This window comes from Primulina tabacum, chromosome 3, assembly GCF_025594145.1.
Source record: "Primulina tabacum isolate GXHZ01 chromosome 3, ASM2559414v2, whole genome shotgun sequence".
Lineage (NCBI taxonomy): Eukaryota > Viridiplantae > Streptophyta > Magnoliopsida > Lamiales > Gesneriaceae > Primulina > Primulina tabacum.
The window spans coordinates 3,666,200-3,691,643 of NC_134552.1; the positions used below are offsets into that span (position 1 = coordinate 3,666,200).

The following is a 25,444-nucleotide window of genomic DNA, read 5'->3' on the forward strand; positions in this document are numbered from 1 at the left end:
AGTAACATATTTTAATGTCTTTTTCTGAGCATTGAGCAATTTAATATGTAAAAGGTTATTTGTAGTAGGTTAGCAAATATGTAGCGCCCAGCCCACGAGAAAAACTATTTGGCCTGCAAATGCTATGTTTGCGTGTGGGTGTTACCACCATCTTGAATTCAACTGTCACCTCTTTTATCAAATATAAAATTATAATATGTAAGAGATTATATCAAAACTAGTAAACAGAAAATCATATGGAGTTGTTTCACATATCAATATATAAGACGGATATCTTATTCGATATTCGAAAATATATTATTATTTTTATATCAAAAGTATTATTTTTGACTCCAAATATAGGACGAGTTTACTCGTTTCAGGGTCTCAGGAATATAGATACATGAAATCTTTTCATTAGAGATCTACTATTTATTAAATATAGTAAAGAATACGAAAAAAAACTCATCTATTTTATATATACAAAAAACACAAAGGTCTCGGGCAGGTGATGCTTTTAGTCGGAAAGCATGGGCAAAATAACCCTAACTTCACTTTCAGTGCAACCACGCCACCGATAGATGGTCAAGTGAACCAAAGTCGAGGCTCGAGACACAACATTGGAAAAGTTCAAAGAACAAGCCAAATATGGAAGAACATCATATTTTCATGTAGATCAAAACGGAATCCTGTGTATGAAAGGATGACTATGCGTACTAAATATCGACAATCTTCGACAAGAAGTGATGCAGAAGCACATAAGTAAAAAATTTCAGTCCACCCTGACAGTACAAATATGTTTAGGGGCTTGAAAGAAAGCATCCAATGGGACAAAATTAAGAAAGACATTGCAAAATTTGTTTCCAATAGTCAAATATGCAAGTAGGTTAAAGCCAAACACCAAAGACATGAAGGACTGCTACAACATTAGAAATCTCAGAATAGAAATGTGAGCATAATTTCTATGGATTTTGTAGTAAGTTTACCGAAATCTAGACAAAGTCATGATGGTATATGAATAATCGTAGATAGACTTACAAATTTGCGCACTTCCTACCCGTTTGCTAGAACCATAACTTGGACAAGTTAGCTACTTTGTACATGAATAATATTGTGTGACTGCATGAAGTTACAGCGAACATCCTATCAGATAGAGATCCAATATTTTGTATCTCATTTTTGAAAGAGCTTTCAAGAAGCTATGTTGACTAAGTCACCCTAAGTACAACGACCTATCGCCCTCAAATGATGTTCAAATCGAGAGGACAATACAAACTCTTGAGGATATGCTACAAGCTTATGCTCCAGATTTCAGTGACAAATGGAGTGAATATCTTTCTTTAATATAGTTTGCCTACAATAACAACTACCACAATAATATTGGTATAACACCATACGAAACCATGTACGGACGAAAATGTCAATCGCCTCTGTACTAGTATGAGATAAGAGAGAAAGCTATCACTGGGCCTGAGCTTTTCCAAGCAACAGTGGACAAGGTAACAATCATCAAACAAAAGATCAAGATCGACAGAGAAAACTAGGGACGATTTGAAGTGAAGACCCGTGGAATTCGAAGTGGGTGAGAAAGCCTACATAAATGTCTCGCCAATGAAAGAGGCTGTTCGATTGAGTAAAGTTGAAAAACTGAACCCCCGATATGTAGGACCTTTCAAAATCCTAGAGAAGGTGGCATCCCTAGCATATAGACTAGCTTTGCCACTAGACATGTCAAGTATACACAATGTTTTTCACGTGTCACATTTAAGATAATACATTATAGATCCAAGTCATGTTCTTGAAGCTGAACAGCTCATAATCAAAGGCAACTTGAGTGAGGAACTGGAGTATGAAAAAGTGTCTATTCGAATTGTGGACACCAGTAAAGTACTGAGACGACACATCATTCATTATGTTAAGGTACAATGGTTTAACCACACTGAGCCAGAAGCTACTTGGGAATTGGAAGATAAGATGTGCAAGCAGTATCCTTAACTTTTTGAAGAAAAAAAACTCAAATATCGAGGATAAAACTGTTGGATCAATTTTATTTATATGAGCTTATATGTGAATAATTATGTGTTGTGGGTTGTCTATTAAGTTAAGTCCAAAATAAAGTGATCAAATAAGGTTTCAGGTTATTGGGCTTTAATGTATCTAATAGGTTATGAGCCTTTAATATGTAGAGGCATAAATGTAATTTTTGTTTTTATGATGAGCTAAAACAGAAATATCAGAAGATAATGATAAACATTATCTATATATATGGGTCATGGTTCCCAGATCTCGCGTTCTCACATTCCCTATTCTCTCATCCATAAGAAAATACCTTTGAAGAGAAAATAAAGAATTCTCTCAAGGAAAGAGCGCGTAGATCTAGAAGATCAAAGACATTCTAAAGAATTCAGAAATATGGCTTCAGGTATGCTTCCGCTTAAGTTTTCCAGTCAAATTTTTAATGATTTAGCATGATGGATTCTGCGGTTTATGGGTTTTCTCAACAAAAACTTCCAATAAAGAGGGAGGAATGTGAGAATCCAATAATTTTGCCATTTAAGCCCCCTATTTCCAAGAATTACAAACTTGAGCACCGAGTTTCAAAATTATGACAATGGTGAAGGTTATGAAAGAAATATCCTTATAATCAAATGATTACCTTGTATAAGCCTTACAATCTCTAAGTTATGTAAGAATATCAACAGGTTTATGGTAAGTTTTACACCACAACACCTATAAGTGGGATGTCTGGATTCAAGCAAAAGTTCAAGATATTTTCAAGCCAAGTAATCTCTCTCACATTTGTTTTAAGATTATGTAAGTGAGATTTTTGTTTTAAAATTATATTCATATATGAATAAATTTTGTTTTCGAAAGTTTCTCGAGTACAAGTTTTTTCCTTTTTGTATCGTGTTGAAAGAAGTACCGTATGTTTTGAGCATTGTGAGGATTCATCTGGATCTGAGAAAGATTTCCGAACTATGATATATAAGATATGTGCACTTGCCCTTTAATTTCACGATGAATTTGTAACTATTATATGACATCATCCATTAGAGAATTTAAAATTAGGAACTGATATCAGTAAGTAATGGAAAAAAATAGGTGAATTTCAGTGCTTACAATGGTTTATGTTATGATGACTAGATTGTTAGAGTTTTTTTCAACAAAATCATGTTTTTACACAACTATGAACATGATAAACAATATACGGAAGCAGATCGAGCGTTACCTCCGGCCATCAATAATTGTAAGTTTTCTGGTTTTCTCCGATTGAAGCCTTCTAAGCACACTCCAACTCTCTGTAGATGATGTGTTTTTGTTCTTATGAGGTGTGTACTTAGGGACCTCAACCACTGCTATTTATATGCATTTATCACACCATCAATGAGTTTATCGGGAGCTCGAGAGTCAAAAGAAGAGGCACATGTGTGTCTCAATTTTCTAAAGTTTAGGCAGATCATGCATCGTTTGTAAAAAATAGAGGCTTATGGCCGTTGCCATTTCCTAACGTTTATATAGATTACAAAGTATGAATATGTGTTGCGATTCAAGTTATGATATGGTGTCATGCCACATAATTCTTTGATAGAAGAACTCCAAATGGGATCAGAGGCCCTATCTCATATGCTATTGTAACCATCAACATCAAAATCAAGAGATTTCCCTCCATAACGTAAGATATATATAATGGCGAGTTATCATAAATTCACATTTGAATGCGAACTACTTTAGTATGTATTCTGTATTCATAAAATCTACTTATAATTTAATAAATGCAACTAATCCTCCAAAGATTATGTATCGGGAAGATGTTATGAATGCATGCCTCAAGTATTTAATTTGCTGATGGTAATTGAATTTAGAAGAGTTGTGATCTGTTAAAGGCTGAATTAGTTACAATATGGGAAATCCAGCATTCACAATATCACGATCAGAGCCGACAATGGAGACATGCCGGTACCACAATTAGGTCCTCCGGCGTGTCGGTTAAGGTCCGATCACTGGTTAAACTGATGGTTCTACAGAGGTTCTCTTTTGTTGATAACTGTATATTAGTATATTTTATTTTCTTCTATAAATGTTTAGCAGTTCAATAGGTGTAAGGTTCAAGTTGTTAATAGGCTTACAAATATTTAGCATCCCTTATGGTGGAACTCGTGATACAAGATAAATTTTGTCTTTGTATATAATAGAAACCAATGGTCGTTTGCATGTATAAAATGTAATTTTATTTATAATAACTTTTTTGTGATAGCCTAAATATATTTTAATTGGAATATAAATATTAATGATAATTTAAATAGTCAAAGGGAAAAAATTTGTGTGAAACGGTCTCACGGGTCGTATTTTGTCAGGTATCTTATTTGGGTCATTTATGAAAAATTATTACTTTTTATGCTGGAAGTATTACTTTTTATTGTGAATATCGGTAGAGTTGACTCGTCTCACTGATAAAGATTCGTGAGACCGTCTCACAAGAGACCTACTCTAGTCAAAGTAGGGTAACTGGAAAAATTATATTTTTTTGTGCTATAATTTGTATTTTTAAAATCATGTTATTGATCAAGCCTTAGTCAAATAATTATTGCATTTTATTAATTTTAGCAATTTTCATCGGAATTGTGATGTGAAGCTAAAAAAATTTATGTGACATCAGAAATATGACGTGTCACCGGAAATTGTTGACGCGACATTGGTCATTGTAGAGTCGATGAAAAAATGATTAAAATAGAAAAAGTGCAAATAAAAATACCAAAAATGTAATTTCCAAGTTTATAGATCGAGACATAGGAGTAATACTTGTAATAGTTTGCCACTTTGTTAGGCTTTATTAGAACAAAAATGACGCTCATTATTTTTTCCATTCATTTAGCTCCATCTTCAGATCACTCACAAGTCTATTTGGAAAGGCACGCCTGTTGCAGGAAGCCATTGATCTCCATTGATAAGCGTCCTCACCGTGAACATGCTGGCTTCTTCTCGAGTACTATTTTGAGCACTCACCCCTTTCCATTTAACCCTGTCCTGCAACATTCGCACCAGGTCCCTTGTTACCGAATTCAACATAATTTATGGTATCTGGAACAAGTCCAACCCAAGAAAGCCATCCCTGTGGATCAATCAAGCTTTCCATTTGGCTTTCCATGAAAATAGTGGTGGAGTAATTTCTCCATGGCCGGCCCAAGTATGTCAGAACTCCTGTAAGATCCTGTCCTGGTGAAACCACACAGTTTTGTATGGAGATGCCGGTGTTAGAATACGGGTTCGATTTCCCTTGGGCCGTTATTGTGTTCATGTTTCCCTCTATCGGCCTGTATGGGAGTATGAAGCTGTTCTGTATGACAACCGACGAGTCGCCGAATATAAAGTCCACCGTTCCATATATGTTGCATTCGCGATAGAATTGTCGAGCAGAGTGAGCATACAATGTGTCTTGATGAGATTCTATTCGGCAGCGATAAAATACGGATTGATCTGATGTTGATAGCAAGGCCACAGCTCGATACCTTCCCTTTGCAACATTAACAAATCCCATGTCTCGAGCTATGAAACCCTTCCCAAAAACAGCTGTACGTAAATCATGAATTCTTTTTTACTTAGATGTTGGATGTTGCACATTTGACTCATATCATGTTATGAAGTATTTAAAAGTCTCAAGGGAAACAAATATGATAGGAGACTAAATGGATTACTCGCAAATTAAGTATTAAGGATTATGAAATTATGTAGCATGCATGCACTCACCAAAAGTAGCTGTATCAAAGGTTCCTTTACCAGAAGCAGTGCTAAGGTCTCCTATAACAGCGGTATTGTTCATCCCGTCGCCGAACATCATCACATTCCATTTGTCCTTGTCAACATGCACGATTTCCTTGTAGACTCCATTTTTCACATAAATCACAAATCTGTTTAAACTTCTATACGGTACGACGTTAAGGGCAGCATTTATCGTGGTAAAATTTCCCGAGCCGTCTTGTGCCACAATAACATCTGCCAGCTGATGCATTTGCTTCAAGACTGCTGCATCCGCCCAATTTTTCTTCATGCTTATTTTTTTTGATGATCCCGGTTGCACTACATGGTGCTCTTGAATTTTACAAATTATAGCAAGGCTATTGCTAACAGATATCGTGGAGTTGTTCAATTTTCCCATGACTTGGCGTCTCACATCGTGGGATGCATCATCAAAGCCGTCCACGCATGTCTGCAAGTCCGCATATGAGGCACTTAGCCATGTTCTGAAATTATCCTGAGCTTTCTTACTCATCGAAGCATCGGAATTGGTTGTAGGCAAGGAAGAGTTAAGATTATCCAATGCTATAGAAAGAAGCTGGATACAAGTTCCCAAAGACGATATGGATGCTATACTAGCATTCTTTGCTAATGTTCCATTTTCGTGAACAAATTCCTTCAACGCTTTGGAGACCTCAATTGTAGAGATTTCCACAGATATCTTATAGAGAACTGGCGAAGGATACAACTCAGTCATCGAACGAATAATATGCGAGGAACCAAGGCTGTCGCGACATGCATTTGGGTATGGCGTCATGCCGCATAATTCTTTGACAGAAGTTCTCCAAATGGGATTCGGAGACCCTATTGCATCTGATATTGAAACAATCATCAACAAAATCAAAATACCAGCTTTCATGATGTAAAAAGGAGGATTGAGGGAGGCCATATATGCTTCAAAGTTAGTTTCTTGGATTCTAACATTTCTAACATCTGTAATATACATATATATAATGGTGAATTATCAAAAATATTTTAGATGGTGACCTACTTTGTGTGTAATCTGTGTGTACAAAATCTACATCTGTTAATAAATTGTAGTAAAAATGTAATGCATTGGTCAGATGCATGCTATAAATGCAAGCATAAAGTCTTGTTGGTGGTAATTGAATTTAGAAGATATGTAATCTGATATATATAAAAAGTTTGAAGAGTTACAATATGGGAAATCCATGATGAGATCACATTATGAAAATTTTCCAGTTCCTAAATCATACTATATATATACATTAAATTGTTGTGGAATCATCATAAATTTGGTCAAATCTCATTCATAAAAGAGGAATTAGCAGCATTTGTCAAAGAAAAAAATATTTTTTTTATACTACTTTGTCCAATTTTTGGTTTTGATTCATTAAATTGTTGAAATTTGGTTATAGTGCATATTAATTGTTGGATACATAAGTAATTTTCGATGCTACATCAGTGATTTTTAATGTTACGTCAGTATTTTATGATACCACATGATCAACACTCCAGTAATACAGGACTAAAAAAAAAATCTATTGTAAAAAAACCCAAACTTTAAACACATGCATAGTAGACCAACCCGAGACTGAAATTTAATGGACTACAAAAATTTATTTGATATGACATGCGGCGAAACACACTACAATATACATCAGTAAGTCTCTCAAGAACATGATATGACTTTATATATATGTTTATCAAAGTAATTTTAAATATAGAATATACATGAGGTCAATTCTTGTATTTTTGCTATGTATGTTTGTCTTTTTGTGATTTTTAGTCTTTTATGTTATCAGATTACAGTTTTAATCTGCTATTTTTTTTTTGTAATTTTAATCATTTTTCCGATGTGATACTGATATGACACCAATGCACCATTGATGTGATGTTGACGTGTATAATATTACATCAGCATTCTCGATGAAAATGATAAAAATTACCAAAATTGGAAGATGCGAGAGTAAAATTAAATTTAAAACTTATATGGCTAAAATCACAAATGACGAAGTTATAGGACCAGAAATACACTTCCCATTTAAATAAAATTCCCCAAGTGTTAAAATAAAATAAATTTTATATATCCATCAGCTTCTCCCCAATCCGAAAACTTCTTATTTCCTTTTCTACTACAACTAGATTGCCTCCACTTTTGCATATCACGAATTGTAGATTTCACCTACAGTAAATTTGAAAGTGAGTCTGTTTAATTTAATCATCTAGTTTGCCACACATTTTTTCTTTGTGTGTTCGAACACAATTAGTGCTAAAAGTTATTTCATGATTTAGTTTCCAGAGAAGTTTAATTAATAAAAAATCTCATGTTGGTCCCTTGAGCGTAATATATATGGACCGCCGAAAACATAACATAGATCGCCATATATGTAATATTGATCGTCGTGCATGCCATATTTTCCGATGCCGCGTTTAGAGACTGTGTCAAGAAATAAAAGGAATTGTAACAAACCATTTCATGAGTTGGTCATGTTTCATTTTACTGTTAAATTGAAATAAGGCAAGATTGAACTTCATGCATTGATGTGTAGGCAGGCATTTGTGGTTTTGTAGCAGCTTTTCTAGCTAGTATCCTGGATTTATGGAGTTTGTAAAATCTTATTTTATTTTTATAGATGGAGACATCAGACATGGTGTAAAATTTTATCAGACAAGGAAGAATGATTCCATTATTATAATTTCAAGTTCGGCTAACTCAAATCTTGATTTCACTCATAGGTCAGACAGAAAAGGCAAGCCTAGTTGTAGGAAGCCATTGATCTCCATTGATGAGCGCCTACACAATGAACATGCTGGGTTCTTCTGGAGTAGTATTTTGACCACTCATCCCTTTCCATTTTACCCTGCCTGCAACATTCGCACCAGTTTCCCTGTTGCGGTACTCAACATAATGCATGGTGTTTGGAACAGATACGCCCCAAGCAAGCCATCCCTGTGGATCGATCAAGTTTTCCATTTGGCTTTCCATGAAATAGTGGTGGAATGATTTCTCCATAGCCGGCCTAAGCATGTTCTAGCTAGCTCCTGCAAGATCCTCTCCTGATGTTAAGATTAGAACTTGGACCTAACTCAATCCCAAAAGCTAGCTCAAGGGGAAGATTGTCCAAGACCATATATAAAACTCCCAGGTATTTTATTCCACCGATATTGGACAACTAACACATGGTGATATCACACAGTTTTGTAAGTGCCCGTGTTTGAGTACTTGTTTGTTCTTCCCTGGGCTGTTAGTATGCTCTGGTTTCCATCTATTGGTCTCTTGGGAAGTATGAGGCTGTTCTGTATGACGGCAGGCCGTGCCGCCGAATATGAAATCCACCGTTCCATATATGTTGCGATCGCGATAGAATTGCCTGTTAGAGTGAGCATACAACGTGTATTGATGGGATTTCATTACCTACGCTTACTATTTCATAATATATAATCACGGAACACTTAAATAAAATAGAATCTATTGAAGTAATTAAAGCAATTAATCATTCAATTTATTTTATTTATTATCAAAATCAGTGAGGAAAAACTAATTAAAAACTATAAAATATAATATGTTAGTATTAAACTTCATATTATTATATAATTGTCACGATATTCTATTATTAAATATATAATTATTATTATTCACATATCCTCTGATTATACTATAGTTTATTACTTAATTAGAAACTACAATAAAATATAATTACAAAATTTCATTAAAATCATAAAATAACAAAAAAAATTAAAAAGATAAAACATTTAAAGGTAATATGAAGATGAATTATTTGAGAGAATTAATATATGGGTTACATTTTATCCTTGAAGTGATATAAATAATTACAATCAATGTATATTGTATTGATAATTCATTAGCATTTTTAGACTATTATTAATTATATATTAGGTGGAATAATTAGACTACTAATTAATTATATATTATGTGGGATAAATATAAAATTTTGATATTTCATTTTGCCCTTACAACAATTAATTTTTTTAAAAAATTGATTAAATATAATTTTCTTTTCAATTCAATTCATTTTATTAAATTTAAAAGGGTGATTTTAATTTTTTTGTTTTTCATTTGCCAATATATTTAGTTTAGAATTCATTTGGATGACTCTTCATTCAAAGCATTCAGATACTTTATAACGAGTCTTACATATATATAATTTTTTGAAGTGTTTTTTTTTTAAAATCTAATTACATTAAAATTTATTTTTAATAATTCATTGAATATATTCAAATGATGGTGAAATAGCTCAATAAATAACATAATTAATTTATTTTAAGATTTAAATGAAAGTCCAAGAAAATTATTAAAATGAGAAAAATAATTGATACTAATATTGAGTAAATTTAATAGTATGTTTTCTTAAAAAAATTAATTCAAACATTTAAGAACATGGAAATGACTTATTTGCTACATACAAACTAAAATATAAATATAATTAAACTTTATTTCTCATGCTACCATAAAATGTGGTTAATTGATATTAATTATATTAGTTGATAGGCTAAATGTGAAATTACCACATATGTTACTTGAAAATAGGAATAAGTAAACATGTCGTTCACAATTGGAAAACTTTTTCATTATCTACACTTTTATAGGTACATATAGGGATGGCAATGGGTAGGGTATGGGTCGGATTTCATACATCCATCCCCATATCCATTTATCAAATTCATCCCCATACCCATCCCCATACCCATCGGGTATTGAATTTCATCCCCATCCCCATACCCATCGGATTATCGGATACTCATACCCTACCCAAATACCCTATTATCATATACAATTGAATTTTTTCAAATTTAAATTGTTTCAATGAAGTTATGAATATTTAAAAAATTATTTAAATGAAAATAAGAAAAATTATTAATGATAAAAATTTGCAAAATAAACTTTGTAGAAAAAATAACCAAACATTAAAAATATCCCAAGTTAAAAAAAAAAACCAAAACAAAAACCAATAAAAAAACAAAGCCATGTACATTCCAAACTTTCAAAATTAATTAGTTAAAAAAACCCTAAAATGAATTGGGAAATATGCAAACAAAAAAGGAATACAATGAATCCACATACCCGATTACCCAATTATTTAATCGGGTCTAAAAATCCATCCATACCCTCTTCTATTCGGGTCGGGTATCGGATCCTCCAACGAGTTCGGAGGAAATTGCCATCCCTAGGTACATAGACTACCATAAAATGTGGTTAATTACTATTAATTATATTAATTGATACTAAATGTAAAATTACCACATATGTTACTTGATAATAGAAATAAGTAAACATGTGAATTATAATTATGTCCGTTCATAATTGGAAAACTTTTTCAAAGTGTACATAGATTTTTTGTCAAATGAAAAAAATATTAATTTTTTTTAGTCGATAATGATATTTTTGTAAAAATCAATTGATATCAGAAAATCAAACTTTTTCATTATTTACAAAAGTGTACATAGATTTTTTGTCAAATGAAAAAAAAATATTAATTTTACTTAGTCGATAACGATATTTTTGTAAAAATCAATTGATATCAGAAAATCAGACCAATAAAAATCTCATATTTTATATGTAATTAGCTTTCATGGCATACACCAAGCTTGCGTATGTACATATTGATTTTTTAGTAATTGTGTTCTAAATTTTTATTTAACCACTAATCATTCTAATAGATACGGAAAAATCAGAATTGTTGGAGTTTTAACAGATATTGTCCTTTTTTAATTCGATATTATCTTTGGAATACATAATTATTTGAGTACATATTTATATTCTTTTACAATCAAATAATAAAATTTGGATATTCGCGATCAAATTGAAAAAAATATATTTAACAAAAAGCCATAATTATAAAAGTTACGGATTTGGTGGTTACAATATTTGAATAAGATAATGTGAACTTTGCATATGGGTCTTCTCTCATTCTGAATCTTCTCTTGTAAACTATAGATCCACCTTTGTGTACTGTATCATTGGATTGTTATTTCATCTTAAAAAATCTATAAAAATTATTATCATAATAAAATGCATAAAAGAAACGTCGAAGGCAAAAACTTGTGTGAGACGGTCTCACGGGTCGTATTTTGTGAGACGGATTTGGGTCATCCATGAAAAAGTATTAATTTTTATGCTAAGAGTATTATTTTTTATTGTGAATATCGGTAGAGTTGACCCGTTTCACAGATAAAGATTCGTGAGACCGTCTCACAAGAGATCTACTCAACATCGAATGAGATAGATTACAAGTAAAATTATTTTTAAATGTAGATTTTCAAAGTTGGACATGTTGTATTATATGCAATATAATACATAGTGACAGTCAAATTGTCTTCTAAAAGAAAACTATTTTAAAACCTGAGCATATGTTGGTTACAGACTTACAGTGACACCAAGATGATAAGGTTTGATAAAGAAAAAGAGAACACAAGATAATCCACCTTTCGAATTGGCAGCCATAACCTTTGGTTTGCCTAACCTGTTAAGGAATCCCTTTAATATAATGGGTGTAACGACTGTATGCTTTTGGCCCTACAAAATTAGTTAATGACACTGTTTTGTTTAATGACGGGTGTTTATCCAATTGAAAGTTTTTGTCCTAAATTGGACATTATTAATAGGCAAATGTAAAGGTTTCTTTTGAAGCTGGTGTGTGCATGGTTATGTCACAAAGCATGAATTCCAGCTCAAAAGGATTGAATGACGAATCTGCACACACTCATATTCCACCTAAGAATTGAAGGGACGGAAAACAACTAGCTTTGTTGTAGGCACTGCTAAATAATGTGTGTGAACATGTATAGCATTGTATTAAATATACGTGTATGACTCATATCAAATGGAGATAATTATATATAGTTAAATGATTTATAAACAGCTGCCTTTGGATCCTTATTCTCCGAGAAATCAGGAAAGGGTAATCAAACTTCAAAAATCAACAGATGTAGCTCGATAGTGTTATCCGACAAGCGATCAAATTCAGAGCTCTTCTATAAAAATTCGAACAGGAAAAGGAGGAAAAGATCTTTGGACTGGAGAAATTGATGAATTTGAACTAGATATGGAGATGGCCAACTCCTTTGACATTAATATTGACCAGATGATCAATTATATTAAAAAAATATTGGCTCAAAATCAAAAGGGTGTGATCCCAAAAACACCATGCATAAGGGAATTAAAAAAAAAAGGAAAAAAGAAAAAGAATGGTCAGATCTTTAACTTTTGATGACCCAAAGCTGACTCATGCAAAAAATAATTTAACATTAAATAACTAATTAGCCATTTCATTATAAATAGAGTACAGAGGAGTCATGGTTGGATCAGCAAAGTTGATCTCAAGAATTGGTGAACATTCTGAAGCATTTCATTTCATTTACTTATCAAATACACCAAACTGAAAGTATAATGGGAGTAAAAACCAGCAAGTCACGAATTGGGAAGAAAAATATGCAGAAAGAACATGTGATCATGGGGATTCCCATTAGCTCACAAGATTATGCTCTCTCTGCAAAACCAATTTTACCTGATCCCGTGTCTCAATATCAGCTTCTGCCTTCTCCAGCTAATCACTATTACAAAATCAGGCACAGTAAGCTATTCTTTCTTAGCCCACCCTCAACAACTATATAAGATATTTGAATAATTAGTCACTCATTTGATTCTAATGGAAATATGCAGGTAGAGTAGACTCAATGATTTCCAAGATTAACAAGCTCGGGCAGAGTGTGGACATAATTGCTCAAGGGATCCGAGAGCACGGTAACTACTCATATTTGAGATATAAACAACTATCATTATTTGAGGAAAAAAACCATGTCCAACATGTTCATGGCCTTTGCAGTGAGACTAGGACCCAAGTTAAGTGAAACCGTGAAAGGAAAATTGAGCCTGGGAGCAAGAATCCTTCAGTTAGGGGGAGTGGACAAAATTTTCAAGCATAAATTTGACACCAGAGACGGTGAAAAGCTGTTCAAGGCTTCACAGTGCTATTTGTCGACGACAGCTGGTCCTATTGCTGGACTCCTCTTTATTTCTAATCATAGAGTTGCCTTCTGCAGTGAGAGATTAATCAAACTCTCTTCTCCATCTGGAAAGCTGGTTAAAATTCATTATAAGGTATGTTTATCTTTGGTATTCTGAACCCAACTTGCAACTACCATGACCTCGGCAACAAGAGAAACCAACTTGTTTCAAAATTGTTATACATTTGCAGGTTATGATTCCACTTCGGAAAATAAGGAGAGCCAACGAAAGTGAGGATGTGAAAAAGCCTACACAGAAGTATGTGCAAGTAGTAACCGAGGACAATTTTGATTTCTGGTTCATGGGATTTCTAAATCATCAGAGGACTTTCAAGTATCTGCAGCAGGCAATCCATCAAGCTAGATGAGGCTTTGGCAGCATTATATTTTTTCTTTTATTTCGTTAATTTATTTTCCTGTCTTCCTGTGTTTATATTGTCACCCTTTTCTTGGGGTGGATAGATGTACATTTAAGAAGCTATATTCTCAAATATGTGCCATTTTGTACAAACTCGGGCTTAGCCTTTTGGTGAAAGAACAAATATTCATTCTCATTTTATGTCCCCCGCAGTGAAAGACAATGGGAAAAAGTAAAGTAAGCAAAAGTACCAACGAAGTTTTGAAAATGTACACATTACTATCGATGTTATTCAAGCCGTACAAACATCAACAAATAAGTAAAGAAAGGTAGAGTCACTCCAGAAGATCAACCATACAATATCCCTGTTCTCTTCCTGACAATTCAATTCCAGAGTTTTATTTATCCTAGTGGAGACCATACCAAAACGGAAATGATAATGGTAGTAGACCAACTGAAAGAATGTAAAATGTAAGAAAGGAGACATCTACCAACTTCTCCTCCAACGGGGATTTCATATCTTTTGGCCTATACCAGCAGGTTATCGCTTTTGTAAATGCATCATTCAACACGTTTTGTCATAAGTACCTCTCCGTTGGCAAATCCTTTCTTATATGTGGGAAAAGAACGAACTTCTGGCAGTATTCGGTCTAGTCAGCGAAGTAGAGTCTGTCAGGTCTGTTCGATTAGCGTAGAGCCGTAGCTTGGGGCATCCCATCCCTCTCCTTGCGCTCCGAAGCCGCTTTGAAATAGTGTCATAGGCACCTTCCTCTTCGATCCAAGTCATAGAAATGCAAATATGTGTTAATTAACCACCAATCCCTGATTGTTTACGTTTTGGGGAGGCGCTGTCACCCAACCTCTTGCCTTTTTGAGGCCACTGCCCACTTTCAGAGTCGTGTCATGAGCACGGTGGACTGAATGGAGGAACATGAAACCAAGCTCCCTGAATACCATATGGATTTCTTATTTTCTTGGGACTTTCTAGTTAGACTTTCTGGTTGGAAATACGAATTTTAGGCAAAAGAGTACATAACTCTCTCTACTTTAGGATGTTCCGCGGAGACCTCGAATCCTTCATAGTACCAAATTCAGCTTTCTTTCCTACACGTTAAAAGGTATGTTTTCCTACCAGTCCCAAGAGAAATGAATGCTTGGCACGGACAAAAGCGGGTGAACAGAGTCCCCACGAGGCTCGGAGGAACTGAGATGAGATAGATCAGATCAATAGGAAGGGGGCTGGCAGCCTCCTGTGGTCCATGTTGCACCCTTCCTAATGATACTACCACAAATAGAATGATAAACATGTGGTGATGATTAATAAAGGATTATTTTTTTATTAATGATTAACAATGGTCCACATAACATGAACAAACAGGTGAAAGGGTGTCGTAAATTTTCCAAACAAAGTCCCGATGTTAAGGGACTGTAAGAATATGTGAAAGTTTGAAGGCTGGAGAATGTGTGCAAAGACTAAAAATGGTGTACCTAAGTATTTATAGGTTAGAGCATTGCTTGATTTGGAATGGAATTGTAACTTAATTTGTTCATGAGATTTAATTTGATTAGCCAGAATTTACAGGGATTACTGCAGTTTGTATAAGTACCTTGTTATTAAGGATAGATCTGTATCTGGATATAAATCCGAGATATATGGATATGAATATTATCTGCCGAGTGCGTTATGTGTTGATCTGCAGAACAGGCTACATCTAGCCATTTGGGTCTGATCTTCCATTTATTTGTGTTTTTAACATGTGACCTCAGGGGTGGAAGCTTAGAGATGAATTTTGTATGTTGTAGAACTCTGAGTTGTGGAGAATCAACCTTAAAAAATTTTATTGCATGCCATTTTGAAGATTATATCATTTCGTCCCCAAGCAAGAATCTTAAAATGTTTTGCATTGAGCATTTATACTTGATGAGAATGCTGTCTGTTTATTTGTATTGCTTAATATATAAATATGAAATTTTGAGCATTGAAAAACAAACACCACCGGAAACACGTGTAGATTGTTAAACAAGGGTGTTGGTATTAATTATATAGAACATCTATTGCACTAACTAGGGTGTTACATCTATGATGACAATTAGTTACAGGGAAGAACATCTATCGCACTGACAAGGGTGTTGGTATTCATTTTTATTTAAACTTTCTAAATCATAAGTAATGGTGAATGAATGTTGCTCAAAGATATTATGAATATATATTACGCTGCCAATGTGTGATTTCGAATAATTAACCAGTGGGGGGAAAATTAAACTAGTTAAATATCATTATTCATTGCACAACTGTCTTTATCCACAAAAAGAAAGGTGGGAATCGATAATATACATTCATAATGTACAAATTTGTTCAGGAAAAAGAAGAGAGAAGAAAAGACATTCCTAAGTTGTGAAACTTGGAATAGAAGATTCTATATCAAACCGGAGAAGAGATGTAGAAGCCCTCGCATGTTTCAGATTCGAACGTTAATTTTCAAACTCACAACTGCCATTGTAACACGTCAGCTGTGTTATGCTATCACCATTCCCATAAATTATAATTCTAGCGCAACACTTCTGGCTCTGCCAAGCTACCAGAAAAATTTACCTGGCATCCTATCGGAAACTGAAGTCCTGCCTCATGGCAACTCACTTTGGTTATGTGTGGGCACGAACGGACATCAAGATATTCAAGAGCTTCACATGACATCAAAAGTTTGGTGATTCCATCGACTGTAATCTTTGGGCAGTTGCTCACCCTCAAGATTTTTAACTTCAACTTAAAATCATCATTTCCCAAACTTTGAAAAGCAGCATCTGTCAGCTCCTCGCAACATGCAACATCTAGAGCCTCAAGCTTCCTACACAGAGTAAATATACAGTCTAAAGATATGTCAGATACATTTAAACACCAATCCATGCGCAAAATCTTGAGACTGCTATAACATGCCCCAGCCAATGACTTTATGGATTCATTAGCTATGTCCCGACAACCACCAATGATTAGTCCCTCTAGATTTCTGCAGTGTTTGGCCAAGGACAGAATGGCATCATCTCCAACCTTGTAGCAATCTAGCAACTTCAAAGTGCGCAAGGAAGAGGAACAACCTTTTGCTATGCTATATATACCAAGATCACCAATATTAATGCACTTATTGAGGTCTAAATACTTCAAACTCCGGCAACCCTCAGCAAGAGCAGTGAGACCAGAGTCAGTTAAGTAAGTACAACTTTGCAAACCCAATTCTTCAAGTTTATTGCAGTTCATCGAAAGATGAGTTAACAGAGAATCAGATATAAGTCTGCAACCAGCAAGATGTAATGCTCTGAGATCCCGGCAACCTTTGACAACAGTCGACAATCCTTTATCCGTTAACTTGCGGCAATAAGACACATCTAACGATTCCAAAGAAGGAAGACCCGATCCAATTGCTGATATTCCATTATCAGTTATACCTATTAAAACCATCATTAATATATTATGAGATCAATCAAAATAAGTTCGCTTTGAAGTATTATTCTGAAGAACTGCTAGCACCAAACTAAAATTGAACTTGCAATCTCTGAACATTCAGTTTTCCTACAGAATGTAAAGCTCCACAGTGCAGCAACAGTTGAAAACATTATTAGTTCCATCAAAAAGTAAACAACGGATTTAACAATAATTTTCCCAATAGTATACAATAATAAATTTCAGAAGCAGTCACTGTGAGGAAATCTGTCTCAAGGAATAAGATTTAAGCGGATTAAAGACTGCTTCTTTTCCATAATTCGAGCACCAGTAGGTCTTGCAAAGGTATATCTTTCGGCCCAATTGTTTTTCAAGTTTCCATTGAAAAACAAATTAGCAACCTGTAAAGGTCTTTTCAAAAAAAATAATACTTTGAGTCATTCAATCAAATACGATAGGTGTGACAATGGATCCATCAAATTAAATTAACCATTTCAAATTCAAATCAATTTTCTAAGAAAAATAACTTCAACAGCCACAATATTCAACTCTCGATCAGATGATTTCATCGATAAGAAAGACCGATAACAATAAAGAAACAATTTTAAAACTACTTCCCAATATAATGCAACTCAGAAAAAAATCACAACGGGTCGGTGGAAGAAAACAAGCATTCAAATCAAAATCGTATCTTTGTAACAATGTCCAACAAAAAAACGTGGAAAGTAACGATGAGATCGATATACCTTTGCAATTCTGTAGGTTTAGAACGCGCAACGCGGAAAACGCTGTGGAGATTACGGAGAGATCGGAGTCGGTGACCCCTGGATAAAAGGAGCGTGAGACGGACTGCGAGAGATCTAGCTCGCGGAGGCGCGTGAATCTGGCGGCGATCCGGTTGAGCATATGGGGCCCGGCACGAGCACAGAGTTTCCTCCTCTCTGTGCTCTGGAGGCGGAGCCACCTCTTGCAGACGAGGCCGAAGAGATCTTTCTCCACGTCCAGTTGAAGCTTGGACAGCACGGCCCGAAGTTCATCGTCACCCAGGCTGTCATTTATGCAAGCCATCCCAGATAACCTACTCACTACTCATCGAACTCGTTTTTCCACAATTGTGAGTTTGTATTGTTTTTATTATTTGTTTAATAAATATATCAAATCAACTAATTTTTTAATATTAAAAATATCATTTTTAATTATTTTTTTAGCAAATATAATACAATAATTTCTCTAGTGTTGAAAAATAATATTTAAAATATGTGTATTGAATATTTGAATGTTGAAAATAAGAGTTGTAAATATTGAAAATTAGTGTGTGATGATATAGGTAATGATGTATTTTATTTTTGGATTATTTGTAAAGAAATTCTATAAATAGCCTCACCATTTGTGAAGAAATTCATAATTGAGTAGAGAGAAAAATATTATAAAGTGTGTTGTTTGGTAAATTTTGAGAGTTTGAGATTTTTACTTTTTACCATAAATTTTTACATTTTCACAACACGTTATCAGCACGAAGCTCTAAAAGTCCTCCATATTTTTCCAAGCTCCAAAACAGAAGAAAAAGGTAACAAAAGTAATAATATTTATTTTACTGTTTATTTATTTATTGTGTATCTATTTAATATATAATATAATGTTATTCAGAAATAACAAAAATAAATTTTTCAAAAACTTGTTATAAATCCTGGGAGGATGTTAAGACGACATCCCACACTCCCGGTAAGGGATACAACAAGTATAAAAGTCTATAAGATTTTTAAACAAAATAACTTGTGACACCACATTATAATAATGTGATATGCTATACATAATTATTTAAACATGACTAATATTATATACATCATATTATTATCATAAAATTGTCTAAATACATGCGTTTATTTTTTGTACACCAACGGTCATAAACGGTAACAAAACGGCTAGTTTTTGCCCTATGAATATGATCTCACAAACACATTCAATCACTCCAACTTTCACTTCTTCTCAAAAAATTATTCTTCATCAAATTTTTGAAGAAAAAAGAACATGACTTTCTCAAGGTTATTTTTAATTATTTTGGTTATCATACTCACGAGTCTTGTATTTATCGGAGAATATCCTCCTCGTGTGTTTTCTTTATTTTTACAAATGCTTGTACTTGTTGTTTATCCATTACTTTGTATTGCAATATTCATTAACTAATAAAATGCATCGTAATTTTTTTAGTACCACCATGTCAAAATTGGCAAAGCTCGAATTCATTGCTCTTGATATCACGGGAAAAAATTATATGCCATGGACTCTCGATGTAGAAATGCATCTTGAGTCATTGGGTCTAAATGAGACCATAAAAGAAAATGGCATATCGACATCCCAAGAAAAGGCAAAAGCCATGATATTCTTGCGTCGACATCTCGACGAGGGATTGAAATGTGAATATCTAATTGAAAAAGATCACATGGCTTTGTGGAAAGATTAAAAGAAAGATTCGAACATATAAGGAAAGTTATACTTCCGACCGTCCGGGATGAATGAAATACGTTGAGATTCCAAGATTTTAAAAAATTCAGTGATTACAACTCGGCGATGTATAGAATAATCTCGCAATTGAAATTTTGTGGGCACGAGATTACTGAAATGGAAATGCTTGAAAAAACATTTTTCACTTTTCACGCATCGAATATAACTCTACAGCAACAATATAGAGTGCGTTGATTTTCGAGATATTCTGAACTTATCGCCTGTCTCCTTGTGGCGGAAAAGAATAATGAGCTGTTAATGAGAAATCATCAGGCACGACCCACTGGTTCAACGGCATTTCCTGAAGTAAATGTCGTAAACAAAAATGAATTTAAATCTGGAAATCAAATCAAAGTTATAGACAAGATTTTGGTCGAGGACGAAATCGAGGTCGTGGACGTGGACGTGGACGTGGAAGTGGTCGTGGACGCGGCCGTGGTTTTGAAAATAATCGAGATAGTTACTTCCATAACTCATCTCAAAAGAGTGCCCCAAACCATCCACAGAAAAGGCATCATGAAAATATGAATGTTAATGAGAATCACTCAAAAATATTTGAAAGTTCTTGTTTCAGATGTGGTACTCCAAGACATTGGTCCCGTATTTGTCGAGCCCCTGAACACCTTTGTAAATTTTATAAAGAATCAATAAAGGGGAAAAAAAAGGAGACCAACTTCACTTAACAAAGTGAACCTTTGAGTGATTCAACTCATTTTGATGCTGGAGATTTTCTGATTGATTTCTCAGACAATGATCAATTTACTGGTGGAATAAATATATAAAATATTTTATGTACCCGTATGATAATGTTTTATCGTGTGCTATATTTTTTTACATATGTATTGTATTGTATTTTATTGTCAGTAATTATATTTCATTGCATATTTTTTTTTGAAGTTCAAACATGGAAAATGCTATGAACAAAGCTGAAGTTTGCATACCCGATAGTGGTACAATGCACACTATCCTCCGAGATAAAAGATATTTCTTGGAACTAAAACCAACAAAAACAATGGTGAATATATTATCAGGTCCTGTAGACTTGATTAATGATACAAAAGGTTGATACCTAATGGTACAAAATTTTTGATCAATGATACTTTATATTCACCACAATCAAAAAGAAATTTGTTGAGTTTTAATGATATATATTCCCATGGATATGATACTCAAACAATGAATGAAGGGAATGAGAAATATATGTGTCTTACCACATATAAATCAGGAAAGAAATATGTGATTGAAAAACTACCAATGCTCCCTACTGGATTGCATTATACACATATAAGTCTCATTGAATCAAACATGGTAGTTGATAATTCTTCAATATTAACAAATTGGCATGACCGATTGGGACATCCTGGTTCAACAATGATGCGAAGAATCATAGAAAATACACATGGTCATCCACTGAAAGACCAGAAGATCTTTCAGAATAATAAGTTTCAATGTAAAACATGTTCTCTTGGAAAACTTATTATAAGACCATCACCAGTCAAAATCCAAATTGAATCACCAATGTTTCTTGAACGTATTCAGGGTGATATTTGTGGACCAATTCATCCACCATGTGGACCATTCAGATACTTTATGGTATTGATTGATGCCTCCAGCAGATGGTCACATGTATGTTTATTGTCAACTCGAAATGTTGCATTTGCAAGATTACTTGCTCAAATAATAAAATTGAGGAATCAATTTCCCGATTATACAATCAAGAAAATTAAACTTGATAATGCTGGTGAATTTACTTCCCAGACTTTCAATGATTATTGTATGTCTATGGGAATCATTGTTGAGCATCCTGTTGCTCATGTACATACACAAAATGGATTGGCTGAATCATTGATTAAACGTCTGCAAATGATTGCTAGACCAATGATTATGAAAACAAAGCTTTCTATTTCTATATGGAGACATGCAATTTTACATGTTGCTTCATTAATTCGTATCAGACCAAGTGCATATCATAAATACTCCCCATTACAGCTTGCATTTGGTAAAGAACCAGACATTTCTCATCTGAGAATCTTTGGATGTATGGTGTATGTGCCTATTGCACCACCGCAACGAAAGAAAATGGGATCTCAAAGAAAGATTGGAATTTATATCGGTTATGATAGTCCATCAATCATTTGATATCTTGAACTCAGACAGACGACGTGTTCACAGCACGTTTTGCTGATTATCATTTTAATGAGAAAATCTTCCCAATGTTAGGGGGAGAACAGAAACATACCGAAAAGAAAATTACATGGTATGTATCATCATTGTTACATCTGAATCCAAGAACAAAACAATGTGAAAAAGATGTACAGCAAATTGTGCATTTGCAAAGAATAGCAAATCAAATACCAGATGCATTTGCAGACACAAAAGGGGTGACTAAATCATATATACATGCTGCAAATGTCCCTGCTCGAATTGAAATTCCGAAGAAACAAATTGAAGATACTCATGATGTCATTAAACGCCTGAAGCGTGGAAGGCCAGTCGGTTCCAAGGATAAAAATCCTCGAAAAAGAAAATTCATTGAGAAACACGATGATCACAAAATAGAGAATGATGTTCCTGAAGAAACACATGATGATCATAAAATAGAGAATGATGTTCCTGAAGAAACACATGACGATGAAAATGTTCTGTCAGAACCACAAACTGACGAGAATTGTGAAATCTCTATCAATTATATTAATACTGGAAAAATATGGAACCGAAAAGATATAGAAGAAATTGATGATATATTTTCTTATAATGTGGCAATCGACATCATAAATGATAATGAAGATCATGACCCAAAATCTTTTGGTGAATGTAAAAATCGGCAAGATTGGATAAAATGGAAAGATGCCATCCAGGTTGAATTGGATTCGCTAAATAAACGTAATGTTTTTGGACCTATAGTCCTTACACCTGAAGGTGTAAAACCTGTTGGATACAAATGGGTTTTTATTCGAAAGCGAAATGAGAAAAATGAAATTGTAAGATATAAAGCTCGACTTGTTGCACAAGGTTTTTCTCAAAGACCTGGAATTGATTATGAAGAAACGTATTCTCCCGTGATGGATGCAATTATGTTTCGGTATTTGATTAGATTGACGGTATCTGAAAATTTAGAAATGCGTTTTATGAATGTTGTTACAGCTTACTTATATGGATCACTTGATAGTAATATATATATGAAAATCCCTGAAGTATTTAAGATGTCTGAAGCACAAAGTTCAAAACCCAGAGAATGTTATTCTGTGAAATTACAAAGATCATTATATGGGTTAAAACAATCCGGTCGAATGTGGTATAATCGACTAAGTGATCACTTGATTAAAAAGGGATATGTAAATAATTCAATATGCCCTCGTGTTTTCATTAAGAAAACAACATCCGGATGCGTAATTATTGCTGTGTATGTTGATGATTTAAACATCATTGGAACGAATAAGGAAATTCAAGAAGTTGTGTCATACTTGAAGGAAGAATTTGAAATGAAGGATCTTGGAAAAAACCAAGTATTGTCTGGGTTTACAAATTGAACAAAAAGAATGTGGAATGTTTGTTCACCAGACAAATTATACAGAAAAGATCTTTAAACGTTTTAATATGGATAAATCAAATCCTTTAAGTACTCCAATAGTTGTTAGATCATTAAATATAGAAAAGGATCCATTCCGTCCATGTGAAGATGATGAAGATATTCTTGGTCCAGAAGTACCATATCTAAGTGCTATCGGTGCCCTTATGTATCTTACAAATTGTACAAGGCCTGATATATCTTTTGTCGTAAGTTTGTTGGCAAGATTTAGCACATATCCAACAAAGAGACACTGGAACGGAATTAAACATATATTCCGTTATCTACGAGGAACAACAGACTTGAGACTTTTGTATTCAAAAGATGCTAATCCAAGTATATTGGTTATGCTGATGCTGGATACTTATCTGATCCACACAATGCACGTTCTCAAACTGGATATGTATTTACTCGTGGAGGCACTGCAATTTGTTGGCATTCACAGAAACAAACGCTCGTAACAACTTCATCAAATCATGCCGAGATTATTGCACTACATGAAGCAAGTCGTGAATGTGTGTGGTTAAAATCAATGACCCAACATATCCAAATATCATGCGGATTATCATTCGACGAGAAACATGTGATACTATATGAAGATAATGCTGCATGTGTTGCTCAAATGAAAGAATGATACATAAAAAGCGACAAAACTAAATATATTCCTCCTAAGTTCTTCGCATTCACCAAGGAGCTTGAGAAAAATAAATGTATTGATGTTCGTCACATTCAATCAAGTGAAAACTCATCAGATCTATTCACAAAGGCACTTCATACGACAATATTCAGAAAGCACATATATAATATTAGGATGCGCAATCTACGAAATTTGTGAAGAATTGTTCATGTCAACATGAGGGGGAGTTTACGTGACTGCATTCTTTTTCCCTTACTATGGTTTTTATCCCAATGGATTTTTACTAGTAAGGTTTTTAACGAGGCAGTATAAAAACACGTAATTAATACAATCATTATGATCATCATCACAAGGGGGAGTGTTGGAAAATAATATTTAAAATGTGTGTATTGAATATTTGAATGTTGAAAATAAGAGTTGTAAATATTGAAAATTAGTGTGTGATGATGTAGGTAATGATGTATTTTATTTTTGGATTATTTGTAAAGAAATTCTATAAATAGCCTCACCATTTGTGAAGATATTCACAATTGAGTAGAGAAAAAAATATTATAAAGTGTGTTGTTTGATAAATTTTGAGAGTTTGAGATTTTTACTTTTTACCATAAATTTTTACTTTTTCACAACATCTAGAAGATTTTTTACTTGACTAATATCAATATGCCTAGTGTCTATTAATATAATAAAGTTCCAAAAAATAATTAAAAACCTCAAATAAAAAACGTTTCTTATGTGTTCTTTGACTTTTTTTAAGGACAATGGAACTATGACCATGAGTAAGTCTCTGAGATGATCTCACGAATATTTATCTGTGAAACATGTCAATCATACCGATATTCATAATAAAAAATAATATTATTAGTATAAAAAATAAAAAAATTTCATAGATAACCCAAATAAGAGACCCGCATCACAAAATACGATCCGTGAGACCGTCTCACACAACTTTTTGCCCTACAACCACTACCTATATCCCTTCTTTGATTTGCCAGTTGTTAGTTATCCAAGTGGTAGTAGCTTACATTGAGTTGTATCTCTCAATTTATTCCAAAACAATTTTGTACCACATAAGAAATTTGTTTAGAAAACCATGTATACGACTGCAATGTTGCTTAGTTCTCACTTTTTCACTTTATACTTTCAAGTACGAATGGTCAACAAAACAATGCATGGAAGTATAGA

The 25,444-nt window shown here is 33.8% G+C and overlaps 2 protein-coding genes and 1 pseudogene across 2 annotated transcripts; 1 reads left to right on the forward strand and 2 right to left on the reverse strand.

The window, feature by feature from the left end:
- Positions 1–4,757: 4,757 nt before the first annotated feature.
- Positions 4,758–6,660, reverse strand: LOC142538835 (pectinesterase-like; annotated as a pseudogene).
- Positions 6,661–13,059: 6,399 nt separating this feature from the next.
- On the forward strand, positions 13,060–14,315 carry LOC142539391 (putative GEM-like protein 8). Its single transcript, XM_075644817.1, has 4 exons — positions 13,060–13,328; positions 13,418–13,498; positions 13,581–13,855; positions 13,953–14,315. The coding sequence occupies exons 1-4, from the start codon at positions 13,145–13,147 to the stop codon at positions 14,127–14,129; spliced, it is 717 nt and encodes a 238-aa protein (XP_075500932.1). The 5' UTR covers positions 13,060–13,144; the 3' UTR covers positions 14,130–14,315.
- A 2,085-nt stretch (positions 14,316–16,400) lies between these two features.
- LOC142539390 (uncharacterized) lies at positions 16,401–18,680 on the reverse strand. Its single transcript, XM_075644816.1, has 2 exons — positions 18,302–18,680; positions 16,401–17,560 (listed from the first exon to the last, which is right to left on the reverse strand). The coding sequence occupies exons 1-2, from the start codon at positions 18,621–18,623 to the stop codon at positions 16,668–16,670; spliced, it is 1,215 nt and encodes a 404-aa protein (XP_075500931.1). The 5' UTR covers positions 18,624–18,680; the 3' UTR covers positions 16,401–16,667.
- Between the last annotated feature and the right edge of the window lie 6,764 nt (positions 18,681–25,444).

Excerpts from the sequence above, each read along its gene's own strand:
- LOC142539391 (XM_075644817.1), top strand. The coding sequence starts at position 13,145 with ATGGGAGTAAAAACCAGCAAGTCACGAATTGGGAAGAAAAATATGCAG. Across the intron at positions 13,329-13,417 it reads CTATTACAAAATCAGGCACA|GTAGAGTAGACTCAATGATT; the intron begins GTAAGCTATTCT and ends GGAAATATGCAG. Across the intron at positions 13,499-13,580 it reads TCAAGGGATCCGAGAGCACG|TGAGACTAGGACCCAAGTTA; the intron begins GTAACTACTCAT and ends TGGCCTTTGCAG.
- LOC142539390 (XM_075644816.1), bottom strand. The coding sequence starts at position 18,623 with ATGGCTTGCATAAATGACAGCCTGGGTGACGATGAACTTCGGGCCGTG. Across the intron at positions 17,561-18,301 it reads AAACCTACAGAATTGCAAAG|GTATAACTGATAATGGAATA; the intron begins GTATATCGATCT and ends TGGTTTTAATAG.